At 49.7% G+C, this 9,306-nt stretch overlaps 1 protein-coding gene across 1 annotated transcript; it reads left to right on the plus strand.

The window, feature by feature from the left end:
* The first annotated feature begins 7,629 nt into the window (after window positions 1-7,629).
* LOC119330882 (AP2/ERF and B3 domain-containing protein Os05g0549800-like) lies at window positions 7,630-9,092 on the plus strand. The gene has a single exon (XM_037604029.1). The coding sequence runs from the start codon at window positions 7,640-7,642 to the stop codon at window positions 8,879-8,881; it is 1,242 nt and encodes a 413-aa protein (XP_037459926.1). The 5' UTR covers window positions 7,630-7,639; the 3' UTR covers window positions 8,882-9,092.
* Window positions 9,093-9,306: the final 214 nt, after the last annotated feature.

A 9,306-nucleotide genomic window follows, 5' to 3' on the forward strand; every position in this document is an offset into this window, starting at 1 on the left:
TGTCATTGCTGCTACAGTCATTGATACCTTACCCGCAATCCTAAATGCTTAGTATAGGATGCTAGTGTTCCATCAGTGGCCCTACACTCTTGTCCGTCTGCCATGCTATACTACTGGGCTGTGATCACTTCGGGAGGTGATCACGGGCATATACTATATACTTTACACTGTTACATTACCTGTGATACTGTTCGGAGTTGGGGCCTGAAAGGACAGGTGGCTCCACCCCGGTAGAGGTGGGCCTGGGTTCCCGACGGCCCCCGACTGTTACTTGTGGCGGAGCGACAGGGCAGGTTGAGACCACCTAGGAGACAGGTGGGCCTGGTCCTGTTCGGCGTTCGCGGATACTTAACACGCTTAACGAGATCTTGGTATTTGATCTGAGTCTGGCTACGAGCCTATACGCACTAACCATCTACGTGGGAGTAGTTATGGGTATCCCGACGTCGTGGTACCAGCCGAAGCACTTCAGACGTCAGCGACGGAGCGGCGCGCGCCGGATTGGAACGTAAGCCTGCTCTTGTATTAAGGGGGCTAGTTCTGCTTCCGGCCGCCCTCGCAACGTGCAGGTGTGCTATGGGCGATGGGCCCAGACCCCTGTGCGCTTAGGTTTAGACCGGCGTGCTGGCCTCTCTGTTTTGCCTAGGTGGGGCTGCGACGTGTTGATCTTCCGAGGCCGGGCATGACCCAGGAAAGTGTGTCCGGCCAAATGGGATCGAGTGTGTTGGGCTATGTGGTGCACCCCTGCAGGGAAGTTAATCTATTCGAATAGCCGTGATCTTCGGTAACAGGACGACTTGGAGTTGTACCTTGACCTTATGACAACTAGAACCGGATACTTAATAAAACACACCCTTCCAAGTTCCACAGACAACCCGGTGATCGCTTTTCCGCAGGGCGACGAGGAGAGGATCGCCGGGTAGGATTATGCTATGCGATGCGACTGGAGATGCGCTTGGAGATGCTACCTGGATATGCTACTTGGAGATGCTACTTGGAGGACTTCAATCTACTCTCTTCTACATGCTGCAAGACGGAGGCTGCCAGAAGCGTAGTCTTCGACAGGATTAGCTATCCCCCTCTTATTCTGGCACTCTGCAGTTCAGTCCACTGATATGGCCTCTTTACACATATACCCATGCATATGTAGTGTAGCTCCTTGCTTGCGAGTACTTTGGATGAGTACTCACGGTTGCTTTCTCCCCCCCTTTTCCCCTTTCCTTCCTTCCTGGTTGTCGCAACCAGATGCTGGAGCCCTGGAGCCAGACGCCACCGTCGACGACGACTACTACACTGGAGGTGCCTACTACTACGTGCAGCCCGTTGCCGACGACCAAGAGTAGTTAGGAGGATCCCAGGCAGGAGGCCTGCGCCTCTTTCGATCTGTATCCCAGTTTGTGCTAGCCATCTTATGGCAACTTGTTTAACTTATGTCTGTACTCAGATATTGTTGCTTCCGCTGACTCGTCTATGATCGAGCACTTGTATTCGAGCCCTCGCGGCCCCTGGCTTGTATTATGATGCTTGTATGACTTATTTATGTTTTAGAGTTGTGTTGTGATATCTTCCCGTGAGTCCCTGATCTTGATCGTACACATTTGCGTGCATGATTAGTGTACGATTGAATCGGGGGCGTCACACCCCCTAGGTCATGTGGGGCCCACCTGCACCTCCATTTGTCCATTCCACCATCATAAATTCCTATAAATACGAAAACCGAGATAATTTTATAACAATTTTTCAGCCGCCACAAGTTCCCATTTTGCTAAGACGCATTCTTGAGGCCTGTTCCGAAGCTCTGCCAGAGCGGGAGTCCATTGTCGGAGGCTTCTTCACCAACCTCGCCACATCCGTGAAAGGACCTTAGGGTCCATAACAGTAGCAAGATGACTCTCTCTATATTTGGATCTTTTAATACCATGTTCCTGTGAACTGCCTCACATGATCGGGATCAACTCGATGTAACCAGTACTGTGTTTGTTGGGATAGGATGAATTGTCACTTTATGGATCGTATTGTTCATTGAAATCAATTGAATATTTTGAGGTTTTCTTGTTGTATAACTAAGTAGTTTTGCATGCTCTCTCTAATCTATTTATCTTCTTTGGCTAGGTTCGATGAGTTTTTCTTCAAAGGGAGTGGTGCTTTGTAGTGGGTTCAATCTTGTCGTGCTCTATATTCCAGTGACATAAAGGTACAAGACACGTATTTGTATTGTTACCACTAAGGATTAAACGACAATGTCTCATCATATTAATTTATGTTTGTTGTCTATATTATGTCTTGTTTCTTGTGAACTTAATACCTCGAGATGCATGCTGGATAGTGATTTTCTAGTGGAATACAAGTAGTAGAAGTAGTTGGATTAACGGTCAACTTATCATGAACATAGTGCCTATATGAGATTACACCATGAATGACCAGTCATAAATATTGCATTATTATCCGGTGTCCAATTGTAATTTGTTTACCATGTCACTTGCTTGTTTGAGAGAGAGAGAGAAAGAGAGAGAGAGAGAGATGTCACTAGTGAACTTGTGCCCCTTGGGTATATTCTCCTTTATTGAAAATAAATATTTTCCTTGCCGCCCTATTTTATTTTTTCTACCAATTGTCTCTATCTCTTGCCATGTTGGGGACAAGTTGTTCTGTGTGTTGTGTGCGGGTACTGCATACTTTATTCGTTGGAGGAGATCATATTGGATTGATAACCTTGGTTCTCAAACTGAGAGAAATACTTGCCGCTGGGCTACTTCACCCTTATAACAACAACTCCTGTGGGAGCAAGTAGTATCACCAACGGTAAAAGAGTTAATTGTGTTTTCCCTTTTCCTGCTGTTAGCAACCCAGTGAAAGTAAGTAGTGTTTTGTACACCTTTGAGTAGCCAACATTCGCTAGATTGTTGCAACAAAAAATCTTCATTCGTAAGAATCTCATTAAGTTCAACACACAAGGAATCTCTCCTACTTTAAACATCAAGACAGATTTCAGCCTGCTCTTCTAGGTTTTCTATAACAACCATTCCCTCTTTTTTTGGCATGGCCAAAGGAATTAGATCCCTCGCCTTTGAAAAAAATTCTTAAAACTTATCAATTTCTTAAAAATTCCTAGGTAGCCCATCTACCCAAGAGCTTTCATGGCGACATCAAACATATGGTAGGAAGAGTGATCGTGGTCGAGCTTGCCCGACAACTGCAACAGTGGTGTTGCATAGCATAAAAAACCATCATAATCAGATACATTATGTTACCATTGCTGCCAGACAGTTCAACTCGGAGAAATCAAAGGAAGTGGTATTAAACAAGGAAGAGTGACGCGGCGTCAGAAGACGGATATGGTGCAGCAAAAGACGATGTAGTGCGTGGATTCCAATAATAGTGGACAACTCTGTGGCCACCTCCGGTGGCTCTGGCCATGATCCTGATCTGGACCTAATCGAGGGGTGAGAAATTAAGGGAGAAGAAGTGATTTGACTCCATGTCCGCTTGAAGCTACCTTTGGTTGTGGAAGGGGCATGGAGGAAGTGGGGAGGCAAGGGCCAACATTGTGCCTATGGTGCCGGTTCTGGTGTCGTCATCACCCGATAAGTAGGCGCATCTCGGTGGGTATGCTACTTGAGATCAAGATTGCAAGATGGGCACCTCCCATTGAAGTCGATATCGAGAACAGGAGACACCGCTTGAGGTCACATTCGGCTGCTGGCAGTTCCGGGAGGGCTGGTTTGGGGGAATTAGAGGTCGGGGAGAGGAGGAGGCGCAACCAGAGTAGGAGCACTTAGGCATAACACAGGGAACATGTCAAAGTTGCCTATGCACCATAGAGTAGGCCTCTGTGCACACAGGAGCTACATGGGCTCTTTTGGCCCACTCAACCATAGGGCTCCAATTTTGTATTGGAGTTCATCGGACAGCCTGTCGGCTTGGCCCATATAGAATTAGACATAATGTTGGTATGTGAGGACAAGCGTAGTACACCCCTAGTTCTAGTTAAGTATGTCGTATTGACCGAAAATAAGGATAAACAAAAGAAGCTAGAATGAATGGCCAGAAACGCCCAAAAAATGTGATTGGACGGCCAAAAATGTTGATTGTGTGAGAGTGCTGGAAGTTATCGGGGTAGTGCCTTGGATTTCTAAATGCACGTTAATTTTCAAATTGCAGTAGTCTCTCAACATATGTGTTCAGAAAATACTTAAAATTTGAAATTTGTGCACCGATCATTCCCAAGGATAAAATTGCCTCATAAAATAAAATAAAAATCTCCGTCCACCCTGCATTTCTCGGCCATCGTGTTCCTGAAGCAATATGGTTGTGTTGAGAGTTATTTACCAAAAACCACCACACTATGGGCTAGGGTAACAAATCGGTGCCACATTTGAGGCAGGGCACAAAAAACCACCAAAATTGTACCTAATCTGTAACGCGGAGCACTGATGCTCCGATTTGCTTGAGAAAACAGCGAAACTGACAAGTTAGGCCCACCTGTCGGGCTGATGTGGCGTGCTTGTGTGGACAGTATGCTGAGTTGGAGGGGTGTCCAACATGTCAGCCTCATATATTTTTTCCCTTATTTTCTTTTTCTTCCTCCTCATCTTTATCTCTCTCCCCCCGTCCTATCCCACCAGGGTCACCATCGTCAACGACCCGAGGCCTTCGCGCACCGGCTCGTCGAGGAGCTCTGCCTGGGCCACCGTAGGCCAAGGCAGCCCGCCGGCCACCTTATCCTCCCGAAGCTCTGCAGACGACGTCGCCCCGAGCTGCTCCGCCAGTCACCGCACGACCCCACGGCCGCTGCATAGACCACCCCTTGTCTCGCCGTTGCTCCGATCGTGCACCGCCAACGCGTTTGCCGCGCGCCTCCACAACCGCAGAAGAACACCATGGCTCCGCTCGAGCTACTCCCTGCTGTGATTGCATCTGCGCGTGCGTGCCATGGCCGACGACCTCGGACGTCAGCGGGACAAGCAGCTGCCGAATCTCGTCGGCGCATCTCGATGCGTGTGTGACTCGCAGCGGCTAGGCGTGCGGGCTACAGGGCGAGGCGGTCAGGGGCTAGTTCGAGCAGGGGCTCGGCTGCCATGGCCACGGTGGCCATGGAGCTCTCGGCTCGCACAGACGCAGATGACTCGGGCATCCATGCCGACGGGAGCAGCATCGGCCTTCGAGGACTCACGGCGCCCCCACTCCCACCACCACCATGGTGCTCACCGCTGAATTGCCGATGCCTTTGGTCGCTGGAGTCCGGCTGCCCACAAGCTGCTCGATGTAATGCCCCATAGAAAGGCAGATAGGAAGAAGAGGATCATGTAGTCACTAAAATGCGGGGTCCGCATATCATTTGCCAACTCAGCTGTTTACTGTTTTTTTGTGCTTGGTCTTTGCCATGTCAGCCTGACTGGTGGGTTCGACCTGTCGATTTCGCTGTTTCCGTTAGTAAATGAGACAATCAGTGCTCCGCGTTACAGATTAGCCCCATTGTTGGTGGTTTTTTGTGCCCTGCCTCAAATGTGGTACCGATCTGTTACCCTAGCCCATAATGTGGTGGTTTTGGGTAAATAACTCTTGTGTTGACCATGTACTGTATTATAAGGTGGTAAACTACCAAGAGAGTTTTTTTTAGGGTAGTACCCATTGCCAACTTCCAATTCTCCGTGGACCAGAATTTAATGAGTATGCACTGCAGTCCCACTCGCTGTCCATCCATGTAAGAAAGTCTCCGATCGACGCATGCTGTCTTTAGTATATGTTTTTTCTATACATCCTTTTTATAATTCTACGATCTTTCTTGCAAACTGCACATCTTGATTAATTCCACGAGCCTTGAGGTGGACTTTGCGATGCCAAGTCTTGCACCAAGTCGTCGTCTGTGGCAATTGCTCTACTTCCTGCTCCCCACACCAGCTTGCAAACATGGTCACCACATGACAGCGCAAGCAGGCACGGATACGTAGCAAGCAGCCTGACCATGCATGCAGCTAGATGGTTTATTTTTTGTAGTATAATGTATCAACCATAGATCTTGAGACTATGAACTGATTAAACTCTGTGCGCTCATGTATACTATCCAGCTACATAGGTTGTACGTACCTGTCGACTTTATTGTACTAGTATTTAAGAATCAATTAGTTGCCAACTATATAAATAGACGCACATACGAACACATATATAAAATGGTCTGTTGAAACGGTCCGACGATTGCCTGCTAAAATCCAACGCTAGTTGCCGGCTTGATCCCAAATATCATATTGTTGCAATGTAATTGATTAACTATACATCATACGTGCAATAGGATTGGCCGTTGACCTGCTTCTTTATGTTTGGTCCCTGATCATTATCGTCACCTAGCTACTCGTATTGTTTTGTGTTTTTATTGATGAAGAAATTCCATGTGTATACGGTGAATGGTCAAGTAAAACATCAAACATATGGTTACCTAGTAAGTGCTGTTTCGTATTTTCGGTGATGAAGAAATTCTATGCACGTACGGTGAATAGTCAATAAAAGATCAAAAATATCAAATAGGAATCGATCGACCGATGCAGACATGCATACCCATCGATCTAGAAGACAAGAACTTCCACAAAATTCTACGGCGACATCAGCGTCATCGTTTACTATGAGTGACCGGCACACAACAACATATTACCTGTTGCATAAGCGCCAAAACAAAAATGGGTCAGCTGAGCTAGCAGCTAGCTCAGCTCACACATTTTGTTCTTCCACTTGTAGGCGTTACTAAGAGGAGGAGATGCTTTCCTTGGGACGCGGCTCGTCTGACGTACGGCCCACACACTGACGTGTGGGCCTGGACCTACCCGTCAGCGGCCCAACGGCAGGGGGCCGTACGTCAGGGGATCCGGCTCCCTTTCCTTGGCGTGCTACTACTTTTCTTCCTCCCAAACAAAGTTAAAACTAGAAGGCAACAAAAGGGAATGCAAGAATGGCACTCTGAATTTCTCACGCAACCACACCATACGATACTGGGTGCGTAGCATGGCCAACTAGTGTGTTCATCATCATCCTCATCGTAGTCTTTGATCTTTTCATTTATCCTTTCCATGAAAGCCGCCATAAAATATCTACTAGTTGACCCACATCAACACAAGTGCCCACGAGGCCTATATAAATATATAATATTTAAATTGAAACCTTAAGTCCAAAACATAAACCTTATACACAAGTACTAATACTTGTTGTTACATTATATATTTGTGGAAGCTTAGATGTGACATTTTTAAAAAATATTTAGATGTGGATTAGACAAACTGATACTAATATCAAGTACTGTCTGCAAAGAAATATAAAATCATTTATGTATAACTAAAGTACCATGCAAATGAAAAACAACACTAGCATGTATAAATAAAAAGAAACAATAGTATATCTATTATGTACTACACATATGAAAGACAAAAAAACCATAAGCCCATGTGTGGAAATTGTATGAAACAATACAATATAGTGTGGTTGGTGTATGCACTAGCCAGCTTAGCCACACTCACACTCACCTCGTCTCATCCTCTATATAACACACGCACGGACGCACCTACCTACCTACTGCCTCTATTTCCACACAACCTTTAGCTAATTAAGCTACTACTAGCTAAGCATCTTCTTGATTTCTCTCGGTGGTGATCGGATGGACAGCGCGAGGAGCTGCCTCGTGGGCGACGTGAGCAGCGGCGCGTCCACGGGCAAGAAGGCCTCTCCGGCGCCGGCCGCGCCGGCGACCAAGCCGCTGCAGCGCATCGGCAGCGGGGCCAGCGCGGTCATGGACGCGCCGGAGCCTAGCGCCGAGGCGGACTCCTGCCGCGTCGGCAGGCTGCCGTCGTCCAAGTACAAGGGCGTGGTGCCGCAGCCCAACGGGCGCTGGGGCGCGCAGATCTATGAACGCCACCAGCGCGTCTGGCTCGGCACCTTCACGGGGGAGGCCGAGGCTGCGCGCGCCTACGATGCGGCGGCGCAGCGCTTCCGCGGCCGCGATGCCGTCACCAACTTCCGCCCGCTCGCCGAGTCCGACCCCGGCGACGCCGCCGAGCTCCGCTTCCTCGCCGCCCGCTCCAAGGCCGAGGTCGTGGACATGCTGCGCAAGCACATCTACCCCGATGAGCTCGCGCAGCATAAGCGCGCCTTCCTCGCCTCCGCGGCGTCGTCCCCTACGTCGTCGTCGTTAGTTCCCGCCTCGTCGGCTCCTTCAGCCGCGGCGCCCTCCGCGGCGGCGCGGCGCGAGCACCTGTTCGACAAGACGGTCACGCCCAGCGACGTGGGGAAGCTGAACCGGCTGGTGATCCCCAAGCAGCACGCCGAGAAGCACTTCCCGCTGCAGCTCCCTTCTGCCAGCACCGCCGTACCAGGCGAGTGCAAGGGCGTGCTGCTCAACTTCGATGACGCCGTCGGAAAGATGTGGAGGTTCCGGTACTCGTACTGGAACAGCAGCCAGAGCTACGTGCTCACAAAGGGGTGGAGCCGCTTCGTCAAGGAGAAGGGCCTGCACGCCGGCGACGCGGTCGGGTTCTACCGCTCCGCCTCCGGCAACAACCAGCTCTTCATCGACTGCAAGCTCCGGTCCAAGAGCACGACGACCTTCCTTAACGCGGCGGCCGCCCCGTCGCCGGCCCCGGTGACGAGGACCGTGCGACTCTTCGGCGTCGACCTTCTCACGGCACCGGCGCCCGAGCACGAGGAGTACGGCTTGGTGCCCAAGACAAATAAGAGATCCATGGACGCCAGCGTAGCGGCGGCCACTCCGGCCCACGCGGTCTGGAAGAAGCGCTGCGTAGACTTCGCGCTGACCTATAGACTTGCCACCACCTCACAGTGCCCGAGGTCAAGAGATCAAGTAGAAGGAGTGCAGGCAGCAGGGAGTACATTTGCTCTATAGACTTGTCACCACTCGCCTCACAGACACGCCCGGGGTCAAAAGATCAGCTGGAATCAGCGGCGCAGATACTCACATTCACGTAATAGTAGTGTAGTATATGTAGCGGGTTTTTTTTTCCGGAAAAAGTTCCGATCTGTTCATCAAACTTTATTATAACAGTTTTACTAAGTATCAGTCGACTGAGACTTGTTTATGTCTCAGTTGATGTTTATTCGTTCCATCTTAAGGATTTTTTGTCCAAAAGGACCCCCTGCCGAGATGAATTGACAAAAAAGACTACCTCTAGATCATTTTGACAAAAAGGACCCCCTCAGCGGTGGCGGCAGGCGCGGCAGGCGACACGTGGCACCTGCCGCCACGCCAGGAGGCGGCTGGCCCGGCCGCCACCGCAGGAGACGGCCACGCCAGCCGAACGGAATCTCCAC

The sequence above is a fragment of the Triticum dicoccoides genome, chromosome 1A (assembly GCF_002162155.2).
Source record: "Triticum dicoccoides isolate Atlit2015 ecotype Zavitan chromosome 1A, WEW_v2.0, whole genome shotgun sequence".
Lineage (NCBI taxonomy): Eukaryota > Viridiplantae > Streptophyta > Magnoliopsida > Poales > Poaceae > Triticum > Triticum dicoccoides.

Excerpts from the sequence above, each read along its gene's own strand:
- LOC119330882 (XM_037604029.1), top strand. The coding sequence starts at position 7,640 with ATGGACAGCGCGAGGAGCTGCCTCGTGGGCGACGTGAGCAGCGGCGCG.